Here is a 23,570-nt window from a genome sequence, read left to right as displayed (position 1 = left end):
AGTTGTAAATCCCATTTGTTAAAACAAACAATAATCATAACTATGAATATTAGTTTTGGTGATGCTGACGTCGAGATAATCTTTTTACACACAAGATTTTAACATTTCTTAAGAAAAGATAATTGAGGACATAAAAGACAAAGAGCAGCACCAATCTGAGTGTAGTAATAAAGTTTAAAACAATTTATTCTGTAAGTAATGCACTCACTAGAAGGTAGTGATATACAGGCACATCAGATGAAGTATATCAGATGGTTGCAGAGATCCAAGGAGGCATAGAGGAGGCGCGCTGTCATCATACCCGACGGTGCCGGTGGTATCCGGGGTCCTGGGCTGGATGGGAGAGGCACAGGAGAAAGCCGTCAGCAGGAAATCTCTGAGGGGTAGACTGAATCGTGCACGAGCTCGGAGCATGTGCGCTCCTTCGTCAGGCAATCTTGCACGCAATCGTGCCTGATGAAGGAGCCTGCATGCACGGAACGTGTGCACGATTCAGTCTTCCCCTCAGAGATTTCCTGCTGATTGCTTCCTCCTGCGCCTCTTCCATCCAGCCTACCTTCTAGTGAGTGTATTACTTACAGAATAAATTGTTTTAAACTTTATTGCTACACTCAGAATGGCGCTGCTGTTTGTCCTTTATGTTTTTATATCCTAGAGTCTCTTCTGCTCGCCAGCGTGCTGCCTCTTCTGAATAAGCAAAAGAACTAATTTGCTACTCCTGTGGTTATACCCAGGTTGTATGGACTTTGCATGATATTTCTTGTAATACTCCAGCATTCACTATTTTATATCCTATAAACTATATCAATTTGCCCCTATCACCCATTTCCACTAGATAATTCTTGGGCCAATATAGGGGTGTCTTTTGCTCTTGCTACAGATATACCTGGCGTGACAATTTTTATTGTTTTTATAATTGAGGAAATACAAACTTAAATCAAATTTTGAATACTGGAGTATATCATAATATAGAATGCTGGACATCAAAAGTACACATATAGCCCTGACAACATATACCACATACCCACCAGCTGACAGCAATGATATCAGCAACTGGCACATTAAACTTTATTGGAAGTGTGTGTAGCAGCCACAGCAAGCAAAAAGCAAAGCTTTTCCTTATGTTTCATGGAAATGAACAGCAGGATTATTGTCCAGCATTGAAATGCTGCACAAAGGAGAGCTTTCATTACTTTCAGACAGTGATGAATGTTGTAGTAATGTGACGGAAAATCTTTCCCTTCAAAGAAAATGTTCTTCTGTCAGCACTCCTGTAATCTAATAAGTCTATTATTTTTGTTATTACGTTAGCATTATTAATTTTACCTTTAAATATTATTAAGAATTATTATTTATGTATTATTTTCACATTAAATGACATCTTTTTTGTCACCAGCACTTTGTAACAATTTGCAGATTTAAAAAAGGCATCTTATCTTTACAAACTCTCCACAGTACTTTCTTATTCACACCAATGCATTTGAATTAATATTACAGTAGGATTGGCTGAGTTCTTGGACTAGTGAAAAGATACATGCATAAAAAACTGCCATTGATATAATTTGAGCAGCAAAAAGTAGCAAAACAGTTGGTGCTTTTTTTGCAATTGTATCCCTTTTAACAGTAAAAACATTTGCTGCTCACGTTTATAATTTTCATCACTTTCAAACTTTGCTCCATCCATTTAACAAATATGCCTTATTTATTCCCATATTTGTGTATTTTTCCTGGGGGACATTCACATTATGCTGGTAATGTTCCCGGTTGAACCCCTTCAAACAATACCTAGATCCCAATCCCAATTTACCTGGGATCTGACATTCTGAAGGTCTAGGTCATCTCCTCATTTCTCCTAATCCTGTCCACTTTCTGCTCTCTCAAGTATGCTTCTGCTCTTAGTGTTTTATCACATGGCAGCCCGCTGATTTAAGTAAGAACATTTGGTCTACAGAAGAGTAAACAGCAGCAACAGATTTTACATTGTTCTCTCTTCCTATTGGAAAGTATTCCTTCAAAAAATTTAGCAGAATTACCTTTGAACATAACATAATATCTTAATATAAATTAATGCATTCATGCATGCTTATAGCAAATGTTTATAGTGACAAGTTATTTGTGTGCTTTTTTTTTTTTTTTTTTTGCATTTTTTTTAAATGATCATTTTACTTCCATATGTATTCAACTTTCGGTATTTGAGAAATGAAAATGTTTCCCCAAAAGGTCTAATTTACATTAAAGGTGCCTTGTAATCACATGATGCAAAGACTGATGATGTGTTGCAGCCTATGTTATTCACTTTTTGCATTTGCCAACAGTAGTTAGACTAATACAATTAGATAACTTATAGTTTGCTAAGGATTGCAACCCAGTATTTCTGTGCAACATTTGATAAGACAACAGTATAAACATAAACTCCTTAAGAGCTATCTTTTTTTTTTTTTTGCATACAGCAAATTGTCAACAAATTCAATTTATTTCCACGTTAATAAAAAAAAATCTAATAAATAAAGTGTAAAAAAAAAAAACCCTTCAGTTTACAAGAGCCCAAACAAAGCTTAGGACTGAATCTTCTTTTGCTCTACTAAATATAAATAATTCCTTGCATTTTTTAATTTTTATACTTTTTGCCTAGGTGACTTGTAACAACATTTTCAATTATATGGCTGTAATCATAAAAAAATGCTTAAGACCCAGGTAACTGATTTCTCCGATTTCTACTTTTTCTGGTATTCAAGAGAACTTTTAATTTGCCGTAATCCCCTTTAAGTTTTGGAACTTCTGACACCTGGCTTTTTTTCTGTCTGCTTTCTTTGCAGTACTGGTTAATCATTTGCATCTCTGAGTGACTGAATGATCCAGTAAGGTCCTTGGGATGAAATTGCAGGCCACTCAATGTACTTGCCCAGATCCACTGTGATTTGTCAGTCATAAAACTCACAAGTTCCGGTTCTAAGATTTTCAAATTGATTTTGGCTACCGTTTGCTTAAAGCCATTTTCAGTTGCTATACAGTGATACAATCCTATATCAGAGTCTTGGATGGAACGGATAAGAAGTCCCTGACCAGTTGAAATTAGCCTTTCATTTAGTTTCACCTGTGAAGGAAAAATAAGGCTTTGTTTAAAATAATCAAAAACAATTATAACTAGAATAACTGACTTAAAATATAATTTTATCTTATCTGCATTTTACAAAGGGATAGAGATTTCAGACATTAATGTACTAAAAAGAACATTTACATACGTACCTATGCAGAGCATGAACTGTGGGGTGGAAGCCATTTCTCTGCAGAAGTCCGCACACACCTTGCTGAGTCAGAGTTAAAGTAACTAAAGGCAACACTTTTTTTTTAGTTTAGATAGAGTGGAGGGGGATTAGAACACCTGTCAGTTTTTATTTCTGTCTGTGTCCCCATTAGGGAGAGTCACCCTCTCTATTTGTCCTGTTTACCATTATCATTGAAAGTGAAATTACAAGAATGATGGAATTGAAATTCTATTAAAAACGAGGACATGACATGACATGCAGCTAGCTCAAAAAACTGAACTGAACTTTCTGAGCTGGCTGCATGTCAAGTCATGTCCTCATTTTTAATGGAATTTCAATAAAATAATCATTTTAAGCTGGAATTGCCACCACCCTTTTCTTCATCATTCTGCATCTTTTGGCTCTGGACCAAGGCTGGCACCTGGATTCCTTTATAGCAGCAGAGACCTGATGATTTGCCTGGAGCAATACAATCCCTTTGTTTCACTGAAATTACAAAGAAAATTGCAAATTTTGGGTTGTCCCCAGAAAAGTAATAGAGGGGAAATCTTCCAATCACTTGTTCTGGTGCAATATTTTTCATGGAAATTTGGCATTTTATATTGTAAGCCTGTAATTCTTAGGAATAACAAACTTAAATCTGTCCAAACAAGAGTCTAGTAGACAGCCCAGGTATGATAAAGTTTGAAACACGAAATCATAAAATATAATACAATAAATAACTATAAATAATTATAACAAATAATAATATAATAATAATAAAAATTATTCAATAATGTAATCAAATCAAAAACACTGAAATTTGCTCAGTTGCAGAATTGTCGCTGTCATTACTTTCAGTGTTTGATGACGGATTTCCCCACAAATCACTATCGCTGAATTCTGCAAGTGATTCTAATTTATTATCGCTGTTTTCTAGCTGGTCTAAAACCACTTTTGATGTAAAGAGACACTTTTTGGTTGCTATGGACAATCTACAGTTTCCAGGCAGAAAGAACAGTATTTAAAATATAAAACTGCACGCAGGGCACTTGACAAACCACTAGGGACAAAAGAGATGTGAAGTAATTTGATGCAGTAATGTAATCTGTAAGATTACAGTGTACTGTATGTGTTGTGTGTTTTTAACTTTTTGAATTTGGTGCCGTGCTGCGTCCCCGTGCGTCGCAACGCTCGCAGGGAACGGAGCTCGGCACTGTGATAGATCCTGCGGAGGACGGCTCGCTCACACAGCAGGGAGACATCGCAGGATCCTGGGGACAAGGTAAGTAACTTTGCCTGGATCCTGCAATGCGATCCAGAGTGTGGCTCGGGGTTACCGCTTTTGGTACTGAAAATTCCCCCCGAACCAGACTCTGGAATACCGCCAGGGAGGTTAATCTAAAATGTGATTTCTTGTTTTAGGTTAAGTTATAATTTAATCTGCCATACTGTTAAGGTATTTTGTATGATGGTAACTAAACATAGTATACAAAATGAGTGGCCCATATGTAGTCTAAAAGAAAAACTGTCTCTTTCTTCCTGTTAGCTTCTCAAATCCATGCTCTATATCCATCAAAGGAAGACTGTTTTAGGCTGCTTTGGGCAACACAGACAGTCTTTCATTCCACATACGAGAATCAAGAACTGCACTATATAAAACATCTGTAAAGTCACACTTGGAGAAAAGTGAGATGCCATATGCTTTTGCAAAATTTGGGGGAAAATGGACAGTATTTTATATGCTATAGTTCAGTATAGTTCAAACCAGGGTTGCACCAATACCAGTTTTGATCAAGTAATTGTCAACACCCGAAACTGACACCTTTGCAGTGCAGTTTGAGCCCATACAAAATTAATGGGCTAAAATCGCACAGCAAAGAATCACATGCAATTTGAACAGGAATGTGGTGCGATTCCTGTCCGAATCACATGCGGTTTCCCTCACCGCTCCTGTGTACACCAAAGTTTGTCATAGTGATTTCAGCCTGGGTATTTCAGCCAAAGGTATTGGTACTCAGTATCAGCGAGTATTTGACTGAAAGTATTGGTACTCATACTGGCAGGTAAAAAACTGGTATCGGTGCAACCCTAGTTCAAACATCTCTATATGTAAACAATTCAATTGACACTTGATAACTTCTAATGACATTATGGAAACAAGTTAAATAGTATACTATCACATAAACATTAGATGCAACAGACAGGCAGAGTATTACAGTAGGCCTTAAAAACTGAAGACAAAAGTAAAAAAAAAAATGGTACGTGTTAAATTGGCTATTTTCTCTATAAATAAATATGTGATACATGGTGTGAATTTGAAACTTATACATGTTATGTGATCATGGAAAAGTGTGCATCGCAGGATAAGACTACTGACATAAGTGTGAATATCCTGACTTTATATATATAGGACGATTTTATATTTGCGACCCTTCTGTACAAAGACCCCGTTGTATGGTAGAAAGGACTGATACGCTCACTTTCATCACGTATTCCATCTGGTTCTAAATAATTCCCAATCTTAATGTTCACTCAGAAGATCGCAAAATACTTGGACGTATTTCCCCCTGTAAAATAAGCCAGTAACATTTGTTTCTTGGCAATCAGAAGACTAATTTCCAGACAATGATGCTGACATTGTCTAGAAGGAAAGCGCAGCTGCTGATTTGGGTCATACAGTAAGGTTAACAGCTCTAAATTGTAGAAGTCACAAAAAAAACTGCTTCTATAGAAATCAATAATAACATCAATTTAAAGCTCAATTAAACTTTCAGTGCAAATGATAAAATATTATCAGGGTGCAGCAAAATGCTGTTATACGTATTATAGGTCTCCTATTTTCATAATGCTCATACCAACGCAATCTGTCCCCCCTTTCATATGACATGAACCCCATTCATTGTTACAGTATATATCAAACTGTACTCATGGTCAATTTGTAAAACTTGATTTCATGCCTATTCAAATCTGAGCAATGCGGAATTGTTGGCAGAATTGCACAATTTTTGCCACGATTTCAAACTGCTGTAAAATTGTGTCAAAAACACAATGTGCTTTTGGGTGCCATTCATTGTTAATGGCTCCCCAAATGCAGTTAGCAGATATGCATTTTGCCACACATTTTGTCATTTGACAAATACACTATCAACATGACAAAATGTGCATTGAAAAAATGCACAATGGTCCGTGCCCCAAAAAAACTTTCAATTTGGCTTTTTGGGCCTTTTTTTTGTGCATTTTGGTACAGTTTTTGATTGCACTTTTTGCAGCTTTTTTCAACACACATTTTGGCATGTTTTTTAACCTGCCCGGGTGGTACTCCTGAGTGTGGCTTAGGGTGAATTTTCAGTACCAAAAGCGGTAATCCCAAGCCACACTCGGGATTGCATCGCAGTAGCCTGGTACAGCATACTTACCTTGTCCCCAAGATCCTGCGATGTCCCCCCGCTGTGTACTCCACCGGATCATCCGCCCAATGTATTACTGTTCTGGGCTCCGTGACCTGCAAGCGTTGTGACGCACAGGGGGCGGAGCCCGTCGGCAAATTCAAAAAGTGAAAAATACAGAATAAATACAGTACACTGTAATCTGTAACATTACATTACTGTATCAAATCAAGTCACCTCCCTTTTGTCCCTTGTGATTTGTCCAGTGCCCTGCCTGCAGTTTTATATTATATATACTGTTTTCTGCCTGGAAACTTGAGAATGTCCATGGCAACCAAAAAGGGTCCCTTTTCGTCAAAATCGGTTTTAGACCAGCTCGATAGTAAATAAGAATAGTAGATAGTAAATAAGAATCACTTGCAGAATTGAGCGATAGTGATTCGTGGGCAAATTTGTCATCAGACACTGAAAGTAACGACAGTGATAGTTCTGAGACTGAGCAAATTTCTGTGTTTTTTTTATTTGATTACATTATAAAAAATGTATTAATATTATATTATTATTTGTTATAATTATTTATAGTTATTTATTATATTATAGTTTATTATTTCATGTTGCAAACTTTTATCATACCCGGGATATCTACTAGACTCTTGTTTGGACAGATTTAACCACTTGCTGACCGCCGCACGCCGATGTACGTCCCTTTTTTGGGGACCGATATCGTTGTTATGGCAGCAGCTAGCTGCCATAACCCCGGTATCCCCGTTTTTGGCCGGCGGTCAGCTACAAGATAAAAGTGGTCTCTGTGGCGGATTCGCCGCAAGATCACTTTTATCGGTGGCGGGAGAGGGCCTCCCTACCGCCGCGATCCGGTGCTTACCGGAGCCGTCGGCAGCGGCGGAGGCGATCATGTCTGTTGCCTAGCTGTGCATGGAGACGAGTGAGGGGAAGATGGCGCCCACTCATCTCCATGACACTGCAGGGCGGAATCGACATCAAAATGTCACTTCCGCCCATACGTCTTAAAGGCACATTTTTTTCAATGTCATTTTTTTAAATGACTTTTTTTTTTTTTTTCTATTGCATTTTAGTGTAAATATGAGATCTGAGGTCTTTTTGACCCCAGATCTCATATTTAAGAGGACCTGTCATGCTTTTTTCTATTACAAGGGATGTTTACATTCCTTGTAATAGGAATAAAAGTGACACAATTTTTTTTCGTTTTTAAACAGTGTAAAAATAAATAAAATCATGTAAAATAAATAAGAAAAAAAAAAAAAATTTTAAACACCCTGTCCCGACGAGCTTGCGCGCAGAAGCGAACGCATATGTGAGTAGCGCCCGCATATGAAAACGGTGGTCAAACCACACATGTGAGGTATCGCCGCGATCGTTAGAGCGAGAGCAATAATTTTAGTCCTAGACCTCCTCTGTAACGCAAAACATGCAACCTGTAGAATTTTTTAAACGTCGCCTATGGAGATTTTTGAGGGTAAAAGTTTGACACCATTCCACGAGCGGGCGCAATTTTGAAGCGTGACATGTTGGGTATTAATTTACTTGGTGTAACATTATCTTTCACAATATAAAAAAAAATTGGGCTAACTTTACTGCTGACTTATTTTTTTATTCAAAAAAGTGAATTTTTTCCAAAAAAAGTGCGCTTGTAAGACCGCTGCACAAATACGGTGTGAAAAAAAGTATTGCAATGACTGCCATTTTATTCTCTAGGGTGTTAATATATAATGTTTGGGGGTTCTAAGTAATTTTCTAGCAAAAAAAACTGTTTTAAACATGTAAACACCTAAATTCCAAAACGAGGCGAGTCCTTAAGTGGTTAAGTGAGTTATAACTACTGATACCCTGTACACACGGTTGGACATTGATCGAACATTCCGACAACAAAATCCATGGATTTTTTCCAATGGATGTTGGCTCAAACTTGTTTTGCATACACACGGTCACACAAAGTTGTCGGAAAATCCGATCGTTCTAAACGCAGTGACGTAAAACACGTACGTCGGGACCATAAACGGGGCAGTAGCCAATAGCTTTTGTCTCTTTATTTATTCTGAGCATGCGTGGCACTTTGTGCGTCGGATTTGTGTACACACGATCGGAATTTCCGACAATGGATTTTGTTGTGGGAAAATTTATAGCAAGCTCTAAAACTTTGTGTGTCGGAAATTCCGATGGAAAATGTGTGATGGAGCCCACACACGGTCGGAATTTCCGACAACAAGGTCCTATCACACATTTTCCGACGGAAAATCCGACCGTGTGTACAGGGCATAAGAATTAAAGGCCTACAATATAAAAACGCCAAATTTCCATGCAAAACAATGTACCGCTTTGAGACGCAAAATTCTGATATAATCATACTGCCAGGAAGGTTAAAACGCATTTTAGCACATTTTTATGTGCATTTGGTGCTTTTTGTATTTTGGCAGATTTTTTACCTGCGTTTTTGTGTGCATTCTGGAAACACATGCAAAATGCATGATATGCTTATGGTGCCATTAATTGTTAATGGCACCCCAAAAGTGGGTAGCAAATGTGCTGTTTGCCAAAATACGCATAAAAAGCAAATCAAAATGCATGTTAAAAAAGTGTCACGCTACATGCTAAAAGAAGCGCCAAAATGTGCGTTACAAACCACGCCAAAATGCGTGTTAAAATAACCTGTGCCAAAATGTGTGTTTAAAAAAGCGCCAAAATGCACAATAAAAAAACCCACGGCCAGATGCACGTTAAAAAAATATGGAATGTTAAAAAACGAAAATGTGCATAAATAATGCCAAAACGAGCAATAAAAAAGGCCAAAATACACATTTCAAGAATGTGCCAAAATGTGAGTTAAAAAAAGCGCCAGTGGTCAGTGCTTATTATTTTCATGTAATTACACGGCCTTTTTAACTTTGGATTCATTTTTAAAACTCAGCTGCTCTGTAATCACACAAGTGTATCAGGAGATCACAGGCAGCCCTCCTCCTTCTAGACAGATCTCAGGTGTTATCAGAGGACAAACTTCTCCTCTCTTCTCCTTTTTATAATGGTCATACCAACGCAATCTGTCCCCCTTTCGTATGACATGAACCCCATTCATTGTTACAGTATATATAAAACTATACTTATGGTCAATTTGTAAAACTTGAATTCATGCAGGTTTTATATATATATATATATATATATAGATTAGAGCTGCATGATTAATCGTTAACAAATCATGATCTCGATTCAACCCTCCTCACGATCTTAATCTGGCATTTCCACGATTCATGTAACAAGTGCAGAGCAGTTCTCTGCTCAGAGCTTTTTAACTCGTTTGTGTCCGCACTATAGCTGAATGACGGCTACAGCATGGACCTACTTTGCCGGGAGGCCGCCATATGATGTCTTACCCTGCGGGTTGTTCACACTCTGTAATCAATGAGTCAATGAGATTCCGCTGATCACAGATCGGAGTAAGGGGCCAATCCCGGCCCTTTACCACGTGGTCAGCTTTCAGCCAATGACAGCTGATCACATGATGTAAACAAGATCGGTAATCGCTTTTTTTTCTCTCCTCACGCTGACAGCGTGAGGAGAAAAAAAAAGCTGATCGCCGGCTTCTGTGGAAGGGACATCGGTCCCGAAGAGGAAAAGGCACAGCCACATCATCTGTGCCCATCAGAGCCGCCTGCCAGTACCACCTGCCAATGCCCACCAGTGCATATCAGTGCCACCAATCAGGGCCCACCATGCATATCAGTTCCACCAATCAGTACCACCTATCAATGCCCACCATGCCACCTATCAATGACCATCAGTGGTGCCAATCAGTGCCTTATCATCAGTGCTACCTAGCAGTGCTGCCCATCAGTGTCACCTACCAGCGCCCATCATTGCCACCCATCAGTGCCCATCGCTGCCACCCATCAGTGCCCCCTATCAGTGCCGCCCATCAGTGCCAGCTCTGAGTGCCACCTCTCAGTGCACACCAGTGCCGCCTCATCAGTGTCGACCAGTGCTGCCTTATCAGTGCCCATTAGTGCCCATCAGTGCAGCCTATCAGTGCACATCAGTGCAGCCTCATCAGCGTACAACAATGAAGGAGAAAAATTGCCTGTTTGCAAAATTTTATAACAAAATAGAAAACAGTTTTGTTTGTTTTTCTCAAAATTTTCGGTTTCTTTTTTTTTTAACAAAAAAAAACCCCAGCAGTGATTAAATACCACCAAAAGAAAGCTCTATTCGTGGGAAAAAAATGATACAAATTTAATTTGGGTACATTGTTGTATGACCGCGCAATTATTGTCATTCAAAGTGTGAGAGTGCTGAAAGCTGTTAATTGGTCTGGGCAGGAAGGAGGTGAAGTGCCCAGTAAGCTAGTAGTTAAAGAAAAAAATCCAGCAAAGTTTATCACAACATTGCTCAGCGCTGAGAGATAAAAAGAAACATTGTATCATTTGGTTCTTTTACATCAAAGGGATGACCTTCGGTCTGCAAATGAGGTCAGTTTAACCACTTAAAGACCAGGTCTTTTTCTGACACTTGTTGCTTACAAGTCAAAATTAGTATTTTTGCTAGAAAATTACTTAGGACCCCCAAACATCATATATATATTTTTCTAGCAGAGACCCTACAGAAAAAACAGAAAGGCCTGAATTTGTGGCAATGCCAAAAGATTTGAGCAGTTGTGCCAATACCTCAAGGTAGAGCCAACATATGTCTTGAATTTTTGGGTCGATTTTATGCAGAAAGTATGGGACCTGATACTATCTGGATAGTATCTTGTAACCCATTTATTGTTACCTATTTGCAATAGATTATTTGTGAGAGAGGTGAAGAATCTTGTCAATCTTTTTAGGCATAAAAGTCACGCCAAGGTCTGTCTCCCATTGATGAATAAACTTCAGATTTGGGGCATCAGATGGAGTGGTCAAGAGACCATAAATAAGTGAGAGCATGGGTCTAGTCGATTCACCCCTCTGAAATATGGATTCATAATGGGTAAGATTACTAGAAACATAAACGGCTTTTCAAAGTGTCTGAAGAAAATGTCTAAGCTGGATAGTGCTCCTAAAGTCCAAAGGTGGATCAGAGCAGGAGGATAGTTCTCTTGGGATGAAAGGTTATCATAAGACCAAAAATCAAGAAGATGGGACTTCCCGTCTGTTGTAATTATTATTATTATACAGGATTTATATAGCGCCGACAGTTTACGCAGCGCTTTACAACATTAGGGCAGACAGTACAAGTACAATACAATTCAATACAGGAGGAATCAGAGGGCCCTGTTCGTTAGAGCGTAATTGCCTAAGCTTTTTATTACTGAACCCAGGTATGAAATCCGGGTGCCTGATAATAGGTGTCATAGACGATATGGGGATGACAGAACTGTTGTCCTAAAAGCAGCTCTTGTCACTTGTACAGTGCCACTAAGCAGTCCAAGAGAAAACTACCTGGGTCAGTAGCCAAGGCATTCCATGCAGTGGACTAGGATAGACTTTGAGCTCATGTATACCCATTGTTTGACTTGTTTGTTGCAATTCCAGTCCACAATGTGTGTAAGATGGACTGCCCAGTAATAGTGATCTATATCCAGAAGGCCAATGCCTCCTCTGTCCCTAGGTCTGGCTAAAAGCTGGGCGTTCAACCTTGGCCTTATGTGACCAAAGAAATGCACTAAATAGAGACTGTATTCTGAGGAAATATTAAGCTGGGAGCTGTAGCAGTAGAGTTTGGAGAAGGAAGAGTATCCTTGGCACAATGACCATTTTGAAGGCACTACAGCATCCAAACCAAGTCAGTGTCAATGCATGCCACTGCATGAAGTCATGTTTAATATTGTGGAGCAAAGGTTTAAAATCGGTGGTTTCCCTGGTTATGTGTGTGCCCAAGAACATGATTGCTTTATCTGCCCAGCGAAAAGGAACATTTTCCAGTGGAATCATGATGTTCAGATACAGCCACTTAAAGCAGAGTCTCACTGTAAACCCAAAATGAAATGTTCCAACCAAACTTAACATATATTAAAGCAACAGAAAATGGTAGAAGACATCATCATAACCCACATCCTGTGGGGCTGTGGGTTGCAGCATCAGAGTATGAGTCACTGTCCTGCACTCGCCACATGGATAATCTCATAGTTTGGAGTCTGTATACCCCCTCTTCCCCCAGCCCGGTGGGTTGAAAGAATGCAATGTCCACTGCTGGGGGCTGTACTCATATGGCTTCACCCTGAGGACCATCAGTAAACCCCCACAAGGTGGGATATAGACATAACTAGTATCAAATTATAACCATGCTGCTGCCGTGTAGAGAGTTTTGAAACAGAGATGAAAGACAGACTCCCTCTCTGGACTACCTGTAGGAGGATGTCTGCTGAATGTACAATAACTGCAAGGATGACCCCACTGTGATAGCTGACTATCAGGTCTCTGGTTGGGTAGGGTGCTCTATGTTGTCTCTGGATACCGTGCATGATATGAGTCTCTGAGCGTGTTACAGCCTAGGAGGTAGGGGCCTTGGCCCAGGTGTGCTGTCAGGAAGTTCCAGCCAGTTGGGTATCGGTAGTGGAGAGCAAAGGAGGCTCCGTTCTTGCGCACTAACAAGTGAAAAGGGTGGCCCCAGCAGTTTGTTGCTCCCGCGGTCCTGAGGATCTCCGGGAGGGGACTTATAGCACTCCTCATATGGAGAGTAGGTTAAGGGAGGTCTGGAAAAATTTGATCCTGGCTCCGTCAAAGTCTACAAGGCTTCTGGACCACGTTCTCCATATGATCTCCTCCTTGACCATGTAAAAGTGAACTCTTGCGAGAATGTCTCTGGGGAGAGAAGTGCTGCCCCCACACGCTCCCTGTACTTTGTGGAAATGGTCCAACTCCCACACCAGGGCCTGTTCCAGAGCGGCTACCCGTGTCTCTAGATTAGATGTAGTGGTCTATACAGTAGTCACCTGTGTTGCAACTGAATCTATCTGTTGTTTTAAGTTAGGGATATTTTTGGACAGTGTACTCACTATAGATGCTGCCATCTCTGATATGTCTTGCTTAGTTGGGAAGAGGGTCAAGAGGGCTTGTAGATTCTTATTAATCTGTTGATCATGGTCCATGGATGCCACTGAGCCGGTAGGTGAGTGTGATCTAGGCAGAAGTATTGACTGAATTGGGGGGTCCAGGTGAGCATCTAGCTGTGTGGCGGCAGCCTGTGTTGCTTGTTGGACTTCCCTGGTCTCTTTTGTAGAGAAGATCCAGCTGCAGCTGGGCACAGTGGCGTCATATTGGATCCCCGAGTAAGAGTGAGGGAGGCTGAGTTCTGCAAAAAGTATGGTTCTGTCAGGTCCCCAGTGCTCCAGAGAGGCCACAGGTGGATCACCCACTGGTGGCATAAAAAGCTCAGAGCTCCCAGCTGGTATGTCTTGGCAGCGCCATTGATTAGCCACGCCCCCCACACTGTAGGTTTGACTTAGTGGGAAGGACATAAGATTGCTACAGAGATAATGTTGCTTTCACAAAGGGAGCAAAAGCTCTTCTATGCAGCAAAGTCCAAGCTCCTCTCTACTGGGGCTGAGTGGTTATTAAAAAAAAGGACAAAAAATAAGCAAGACATATAACATTACAGTGGATATAAACCCGAAATTTTTTATTTATTTTTTTTTATGTCATAATGTAGAGTATAAGATTTCCTATTATTTGAGCCGAGTCTTGCCACAAAGAGTTAATCCAGCTCTGAGCAATCCTCTTTTATTGTTCAGTGAGATAAAACTTGACAAACAGGGAAAAACTTTGTCAAATCCTCCCCCTTGCTGTGAGTGACAGGTGATTTACAAATCTCGTGCACTAGCCTGAGACATGCATTATTTTTTAACTCCCACCCCCACTCCTTTCTTCAGCAGCTCTGCAAGGATTGGCTGTTCCACACCTCAGCGTGATTTGGCATGCTGAAGTCATGTGGTTACTTTCCTGTCTTTTCACTGGATGTTAGAGATCATAGCAGAAGTTCAGTGTAAGAAATACACAGGAGAAAATGCATATTGACAAGGGGAGTGTAGAGGTGGGCGGGGAGTCTACTGACATCACGACTCCACCCACCGAGCTACAGACAACAGACCCACCCACAGAATATGCAGTTTTGCGGGTCTCATAACAGACAGAGGGGAGACATTTGACAGGTAAAGATACATGCAGGAGGCATGTATATCCTTATAGATAACCCCTATGGCAGTAGTTTAGAAAGGATGACATTGGGTTTACATCAACTTTAACTATTTTCTGCACACTCGTTTTATTGTTAGAATTTGCCCTGAGACTTGAATTGGCCAAAAAAAACAACGTATTATTATTATTATTATTAATAATAATAATAATAATAATAATAATGCATATAAGACTTACCTGAAAAAAAATAATATAAACTCCAGAATACCAAAACTTTTGATATTCATAAAATGTATATAAAATAGCATAGAATACCTGACTTACTGAAAATAATAAAATCAATTATATTCCCTCATACTCCTGTTTGAGGTGAAGTCATGGGCAAGCTACATCTAAAGTCCAAAGCCTGCTCCTCCAGGTCCTATGGGCAAAGGAATGCCTTCCAGCAGATGACAGATAAAGATGCAAATGAAAGTGCCCAAAATACTCCTGGAATTTTAACAGGAAGCAAAAGAACATGGGCATGCTGTCATTTGAAACACATGCACCAGGAATATTCACCTGCAGTGAATGTTTAGTGAATGTCACATTCACTGTTATAAATATACCTTATAAAGTGTAAATCCAAAACATTTTTAGTGATTGATAGAATGGGGAAAGTCATATTTCTAGATGAATTAAATAAAATATAGTGAAGCGTTGTCCTTTCTACTTAAAAATGATTATTAGTTAGGTGGGTGGCAGAGCAGGGGTAACTGTGTCACATATTTCTCCATTCCCATCAGGAACACTAAAGCTACAATCACATGGCAGGTTGGCAGCAGCCAGGGGCAGCTGCTGGCAAATATTAGTAGATTCCTGCTGTTGGATGTAAATGTTAACTATACACACTTGACTTGTACTCCGTATGCTGATGTTTACTGCTAATCTTAGAATTTACATACAAATAGAGCCTCTGCTGACTTGATTTTCTTTACTGCCACCACAGGTGATGGAAAGAAAATCACTTGATATCCCCATCAACACAGTCGCCACTGCGTTCTTCTGGCGGGGGGGGGGGGGGCTTGGTCATGGGAAGCCTCCCTGGCCAGCGGAACATAATGATTACGGTTAGTGGCTATAGCTGCCAGCAGTAATTAAATGTTAAAAATTAGACAGGCTGGTTGTACCCAAGTTGATGATGGATAAATTAGCCTGCCCATGCATGGATCGAATCTTGGTCAGTCTTTGCTGAACTGGTTGGCTTTAGCTGCCTCTGAATGCAGCGAACTATCTACTGCTAAACTGTCATGTTAATGTAGCCAAAGGCATTCGCTCACTTCATAGTCACATGAAATATTAGCCATGGAACAAGTGAGACCATCATCAGTCTTAAGTAGATTCTAATTGCAGAACACAAGACAGACAGAAAAAAGGAGGTTCATTCCAGTGCAATGCTGTGGTGGTTGCTAGGACAGGTAATCAGGAAATTCTAGCTAGTAGGACAGCAGAGAAAGTAATACAAATCCCAAAGGATATCTAAATCCTCCTGCTTGATCCAAAGTTAAAAAAGAAGCAATCTGTTTAGGCAAACATAATTTATGCGTGTAAAGACTGTATACACTTGCCTCTTTTCCACCAACCCAGTGTTCTTTCTTACTCAGCATAAATCACCTGGTCTGACATACTATTTTTCAATATCAAACTACTGTATCACTCCATCTTTTGTAAGGCAGGATAGTAAAATAATAGACATTAGAAGCAAATATTCATTGACTTTGTTCTATTATACTTTTTCTTGCTCCACTTAACCCAGTGTGTAATGTTTCTATCTGTTTTTCAATGCTGGTCTTTCTACAGAAGTGGTACCTGCCTGGCGGTTCTTTAATGTTAGCGTAAGGGGAAGTAAACCCTAATGGGTTTACTTCTTCTTTGTTTCCCTGCAAAGGTAAAGCACAATGGGCTACTATGCATCGCATAGTAGCCCATTATGTGTCACTTACCTGACACAGGAGCCTGCGATGTCACCACTGTCCCCTCTTCCACGAAGCGTCCAGCTTCCTTCCGGATATCTCTGCTTCGGCGCTGTGAGTGTCCGGAGCAGTGATGATGTCACTCCAGCGCATGCTCGCGGGAGCCGTCAGTGACGACATGTTAGCCTTCACTAACGGCATGCTCAGAGCGCTTGCACCGTTGCCTACGGTGCGCATGTGTCGTAGACATTGGTGCCCCTTTTTAGGAAAATATCTCCTTAACCGTGTAGGTTAAGAGATATTTCTTGCACCTACAGGTAAGCCTTAATCTAGGCTTACCTGTAGGTAAAAGTGGTCTGTAAGGGTTTACAACCACTTTAAATGCCATTGCAAAACAAATTGTGATGTGTTGTGTATTTTGCATAAGAAAAAATTTCTATCACTATTTTTTGTTAAATTACAGAAAACAGCTAAATTAAAACTGGCGACAGAACTTAACTGTAAATTCGCTAAAATAGAATTTTAATCAAAACTTCATACAAAAAAAATAAAAGTCCATAAAAGATTAAAAAAAAAAGCTTATGCTGCAATACTCACCTTCAATCTAAAACTACCCCCCCTCGCAGTACTTCTCATCTGCTGCTAGGTGTCCTCAGTCTTCTAGGTTGTATGAAGGCCAGTAACATTTAGCCAACTTCCCCTGACAAGCTCAAAGCCTGTCAACACAGGCCCTAAGGATGGCACGAGTTTATCTGCAGCTTGATGGCTAATTTTTTTAATTAAGCCTCACGCCTACATTAAGGCTGCATTTACACCTGAGCATATCGTTTTCAGTTGTTTTTTTTGTGTTTTTTCGGACGTTTTTGCAGCGTTTTTGTACAGGTCAAAAGGTCATCAGTGTAAAAAGCAGAATAACGCCTGTAATCTGCCTTAAAAGAAGCTCATGTACTTTTTGAGCTTCAGGTGTTTTGCTTCAGGAGACAGAACACTCAGATGTGAACAGGGACCATTTAAATTAATGGGATTTTGCTTGTTGGGCGTTTTGGAACTTTTGAGATGAGAGTTTTACGAGCTGAAAACCCTCAGGTATGAATGGGCCCTAAATCACTATGGCAGCTGCCATAGTGATCCCAAGATGAGGGATGTGGGGACCCAAACTGTCAGTAAAAGCCATGATGGGAAGTTAGCAACCACACAGAGTTGGCTTTCAAAAGGAGAACATCAATGGGGTTCAAGGCAGGTAACTAATACTGATAACAAAGATAAGACTTTTGCTTCACCCAATTTAACTAGTCTGCCCCATTAGAATGCCTACAGCTGCCCCTCCTCTGGGAATGCTTGTGGTTAGCCTGTGAAATATTACTTTGACTTGGTTTTTATTTGGTTGGAATATGCTGAAAAATTAATAAATGAGTCATCTTTGTTGAGCTGTATATTACAGGACCATAACTCACCTCTTTCCTTCGGTCATTATCCTTTTGAAGCAGCCATCTGACAGAGGCCTGTGGAGATTTTGAACTGCACTCCAAGAAAGTTGTGTTATTTCTTACACCATACTGTACAATTTCTTCAGTGCTCCTGTAGCCTTATAAGAGTGAAAGAGAAAAAAAACACTTCAAACCATGCCAGAAACATCAGTTTTTCCAAATCTGTTAAATATATTTAGCCATCTTGGACACAGCCAAAGGAAAAAATTAAATATAACGCAGCCACATCATTGGGTGCAAACCATTATGAGCTGGACAGCACCTTGGGCTGTGGGCATACATCATCAATTATTACTGAACCTTGACTTTATTCTGCAATAAATGAAATGTAAAGTGAAAAGCCAGGGGGATTGAAAATCGGAAACTATGCTCTATTTTCAGATTTTGTGGTGAATGACATTAACAAAAGTAATATTTTGCTTTCAAATTGAAACACTATACAGTGACTAGTAAATAATGTAATTTCATAAAAAATGCCCTAAAAAAGATTCTATTTTTCATTAAAATGTTGAATATTTTGTGGCTATTGGAAATAGTATACTACTGTGGTTATTATTTCCTTTACAGTGGTTAGCAACAGGATTATTGGCTTTTGGACTTTTGCATTGACTTACACTAAATATAGTAAGTGGCAACTGTACAGTCTACAAGCATTTGTATGCATTTCACTTGACCACATGAAGGAAACTATTCATGTGTACTAAGTTACACTTTTCTTATTTAGTACTGATGGTAAATTCATATTAGCAGTAAAATTGACAGCTTTAACTTACATTATAATTGACTATAACAGCACATAAGCAAAGAGTACATGTGACATGTCAGCTGCATCTTAAATTAGAATTCTAAAAATAAAAAGCAATTACTTATCTTGCTGTTCCGGCACACTGATTAGATATTTATTGCCACTGAAGTCATTCAACTTTAAGCAGACATATACTTAAAATAAAAAGTTTGGCTGTCTTTCAAAAAACCATTAACACTGTTTAATGTGCCAAAAAATCAGTAAAAATGTTCCTTTCACATACAATTCTCATTTATAAGCAGGAGAGCACTTTTGCACATATAACAGTGCCCAGACACTCTCTGTTTTCTGGCCTCAAAGGAACCTATTAATGATGTCATTGATGATGCCATAAGGAATCAGGAATACTGCCTGGTGTTGGCACGTAGCCATAAAGTGCTATGGAATGGATGAAAAAGTGGGCCTGAGCACAGCATTTGTCACATCACATCTTGAGATGTTTGGAGAAAAAGGTTGCCGGAGTCTAGGTTCACTTTCAGTGTCTTGCTGCACCATACTTGATATACTGGGGGGAGATTTACAAAAATCGGTGCACTCAGAATCTGATGCAGCTGTCCATGGTATCCAATCAGCTTCTAACTTCAGCTTGTTCAATTTAGCTTTGTCAATAACATCTGGAAGCTGACTGGTTTCTCTGCAGAGCTGCACTGGATTGTGCACTATAGTTTTAGTAAGTAAACCCCACTGTTTGCTTATACAATATATCCTTTATAAATGTTTTTTGTCTGTACTTTGTTTCCACATAACAGTATAAAAATGAAAATATAAAAATAAAATTATAGTATTTTCAAACACGCAGAAACAAGTTTTCTATTCTTTTCTTCCTAAATACCAAAGTGCAAGGCAGGAAAACATTTTCCATTATAATAGACATGTTTTCCTGCTAAATGTTGCAGGTATACCTAATTAAACATAGTTAACATGTGTTCACCAGGGGAGGTCAACTGGAGCTCTTGACATCACCAAGAGTAACACATAATATTCAGGAAATCTTATGCTACTGACGATTGTCAGAGACTGCACACATAAGTACAACAGGAGAGACCTTTAAAAACTGTAGAATTGCAACAGAAGATTATATGAGATTGCAGAATTGCTACAGGAGATGGTCAGAGACTACAAGCATACCACATAAGATAGAATAAAAAATAAAATATATCATTGCGCTTGGTCTAAAACTACTGACTGCATCACCTTAAAAAAACCTGAATACCAGACTTGAGTTTCCTTTCCTGAGGACGCCTACTACGGGGAAACATGATGGGTGGAGCTGTATCTATGATGTCATCCCGCACGCATACACCTGCAGGTCCGTGCTTGAATATGTATATACCACTTGTTGATTTCTTTATCATGTTAGTTTATTAAAAGTTTGACGCGTTTCATCATCTGAGGGTCCCTCAGATGATGTCGTGAGTGACGAAACGCATCAGGGTGGAGCCAAACGATGTACGAAGTCTCATCAGTAAGCCCAGGAACACAGCATGGACCCTCAAAGGTTATATAAGCCGAGAGCGGTAGGAGACGCTGTACGATACCTGATGTTATCTGATGTCATGTTGTGAACATTGCCATAATATATGTGATTTCTTGTACAGTAAGTGTACATCGTGAAGGGGGGTTTGCTCCTTAATGGTATTAAAGATTGTTGAAAACGAGATTACGCTATGTCCGATCCCTCTTTTCTTCTCTTCACTGAGCGATCTGAGTGGCTGTCATGGATTGGACAGGGAAGGAAGATACCTGCAGAGATGTTCCACTGCTTTGAGATATACATGCAAAGATTAGTCTCTTATCTGGTAAGAGTTTTTTCTTCCTGCACACCACCTTCTCTCTCTGTGCACGTGTGAAGGTGCTTTCTTCTGGTGACAGTAATGCTTCATTTCAAGTGACTTCATTTCAAGTGACTTTATCTTAAATGATTTTAAAGGACTGGCTGTTTTTCTGCAACAATCGATGACAAACTCCTGGGTTATATATATATATAAAATTTTATATTTGTGTACGGACTACATAGAATGGACATATATTGAATAGATTTCTCATGTCATATGATTAATCATATATATAAGCGCTGCCCGAGTCCATCGATTTTGTTTGTTTTAATTGTATTTTGATTCTTTTTTCCAAAAAGAGTTGTTTTTTAGGCAGCAGCTGTTGCCATTATTTTGGCTATTTGATTCAATCTGTTTCATTTCATCACTTCAAAAGCGCTTGTTTGTTTTGGGAATAGGCCTGGTTTCTCATCTATTTAATAAGAAATAGCATTGCTTTAACAACACTTCAATGGCTGTGGCAATTTAGACCACACATCCTTAGCATACAAGGAAAATACATTACCATGCCTGATGCAGAATAACAGCAAAATCTTGGGTAGAGCTTTTTTTAAAAAAAAATTGTAGCTCCCATTCACACCTTAGCTGAATGTTTTACAGACAATTTTGAAGCATTTTATGTGCGTAGAGATGCATTTTTGAAGTGTTTTGCAAACCTTCTTGCTCATATATGCACACTAAGACATTTTTGTTTGGGTGAACGAAAAGTAGTTTAATCTGTGACATCATATGTAATTGTCTTCCTGTGTCTTCTCCCTGGTTTGTGGTCTTCTCTCTTGGTTGTCTTCTTCTCTCAGAGCTCTTGAGCTATGGACACTATTTCACGTGTTTTGGTAGCAGTTGCAGTCAACTGGGGTGTGAACCTCCTTTTTTTTCTTAATTGGGCATCCTGGGTGGGAAGGGATGAGGAGGAGAACAGGAGTTCTAATGCAAAAATGCTTGCATTGCATGTTTACAGGAGCATGTTTGGCGCCACTTCTTGTCACCTTTAACTATACAAGTCAGTAAACCTTGGTTATTTATGAGGGATCCACCTAGTGATTATGTATCCAGTGAAAGTAATATACATTATTATTTCAACATTGAACAATTATAAAAAGACAAATGAAGACAATGTGTTATGCACCTTTCAAGTTATATCCACGGCACTGGGTAACTGGATTTCCATGTTTTATGTCCTGTCTTCTACTTCTTCTACAACACAGAAAAACAATTCAAGATTAATTGAAATTCTAGGCTCAGATATACATTTCTATAAATACAAAGAGCAATTTATATATATAAAAAAAACTATATTGTTTTTTGCATACTACTGGCAGTTTCACATGAAAACACAGTTACCAAACCTCAGTAAAACTTAAAGTACTTTTGTTGGCTTCCTACAACTCACAGCTACAGCCATTATGGTTAAACTTTGGTCACATGGCCACAGCTTGGAGCAATTATTGTGAATACTGATGCGTAAGCTGCTGTGGTATGATAGCCAAGCATAGTGTTATATATTGATGGAGTAGCATGTTTTAGCAGTACAATGTGACAACTGATATTTCTACACATATTCTCTACGTTTTTTTAGTACAGGTTTCTTCAAAGGATTGGGGGCTTAAATTTAGGTGTTAAATATAGGGTTAAGGCTAGAAAGGGAGATAAAATAAAGTATTAGGAATAGGATACGTGTTAAGGGCTATGTTAAGTTCTAACTTAGGAGTTTGGAGATCCAATATAAGGTCTAAGTTTAAGGTTATGTGCTAGGCTAAAGCCTGGTATGTATGCCACGTGTGTACCGCTGTTTGTTCAAGAGAAGCCGGTCTAACAACATGCTTCTGACAAACGGTCTTGTTGGAAAACCAGCATTCAATTAGCACTCTCGGGCTGCAAGTATTGATCAGTGTATTCTGATGGGGGGAGGGGGGACGTATCCCCCTTTGAATACATAAGAACAGCAGGAAAGATCCATGCTGCACACATCATTGCGTTGATGCAGGGATCGGTGAGTTTTTTTTGTTCAACCTGCTGTGTTGAGCACAAAAAAAAAATGCCCGTGTAGACCCAAATTAAAGTTAAGTGTGGAGGATTAAAATTCTGTGTTAATTTACAGAATATCTTGAAATTATAGGTGACAAAGTAAATGGGTTAATGTACAGTAGGTTAATGTAAAGATTAGAAGGTGGCAGAGTTAATGGTTTAGGAAAGTGTTTGTTGGCAATCTGCGCTTGTATAGGAATTGAAGCTTTACCACAGTCCTGGAATCAAAACTTAACATATTAAATATTCTTAGAAATTAGCAGTTACTAGACATTAAGTCCCATATCTCTGTAGCTACACACAATGAAACAGTAAGGGGCCAATTTATAAAAACATTTTCTCAACATTTGCGGAAGCATAACAAATAATATCCATTATGTGTTTTTGTTTCCTTCTTGCAAATGTAACAATCCCTAACATTCCATGCTAAGAGGAAAATAACTTATGAACATTTGAACATAAAAATTGATAGGCTAAGAACATTCGACCAACAGGTGACATACCATAAGGAAAACTTCTGCACTGCGTGCAGTCTTTGGAATCTCTTATGCAAACGACTGAAAGAATAGGTGTTCCCCCAGCTGAATGAACCTCCAGCTGGTATTATTACCACTGCTAAATGTGACAGCTTCCTCTTGTTTGTTAGAGAGCCAGCATCCAATGGTGTCCCAACAACCAATGACTCAACCCT

General features: G+C 39.3%; 1 protein-coding gene across 4 annotated transcripts in view; it reads right to left on the bottom strand.

Annotated features, from left to right (window-relative positions):
• Positions 1–610: 610 nt before the first annotated feature.
• SEMA3C (semaphorin 3C) overlaps positions 611–23,570 on the bottom strand; it is a 189,666-nt gene continuing 166,706 nt past the window's right edge. For all 4 annotated transcript variants that reach the window (XM_073619573.1, XM_073619571.1, XM_073619574.1 and 1 more), the window contains 3 exons: positions 21,981–22,048; positions 18,182–18,312; positions 611–3,094 (listed from right to left, as the gene is read on the bottom strand). In XM_073619573.1, coding sequence (XP_073475674.1) covers positions 2,684–3,094; positions 18,182–18,312; positions 21,981–22,048 — 610 coding nt within the window. In that variant the 3' untranslated portion in view covers positions 611–2,683. The remainder of the gene's footprint in view (positions 3,095–18,181; positions 18,313–21,980; positions 22,049–23,570) is intronic.

This window comes from Aquarana catesbeiana, linkage group LG03 (genome assembly GCF_042186555.1).
Source record: "Aquarana catesbeiana isolate 2022-GZ linkage group LG03, ASM4218655v1, whole genome shotgun sequence".
NCBI classification, from domain to species: Eukaryota; Metazoa; Chordata; class Amphibia; order Anura; family Ranidae; genus Aquarana; species Aquarana catesbeiana.
This window is presented reverse-complemented; position numbering and strand designations above follow the sequence as displayed.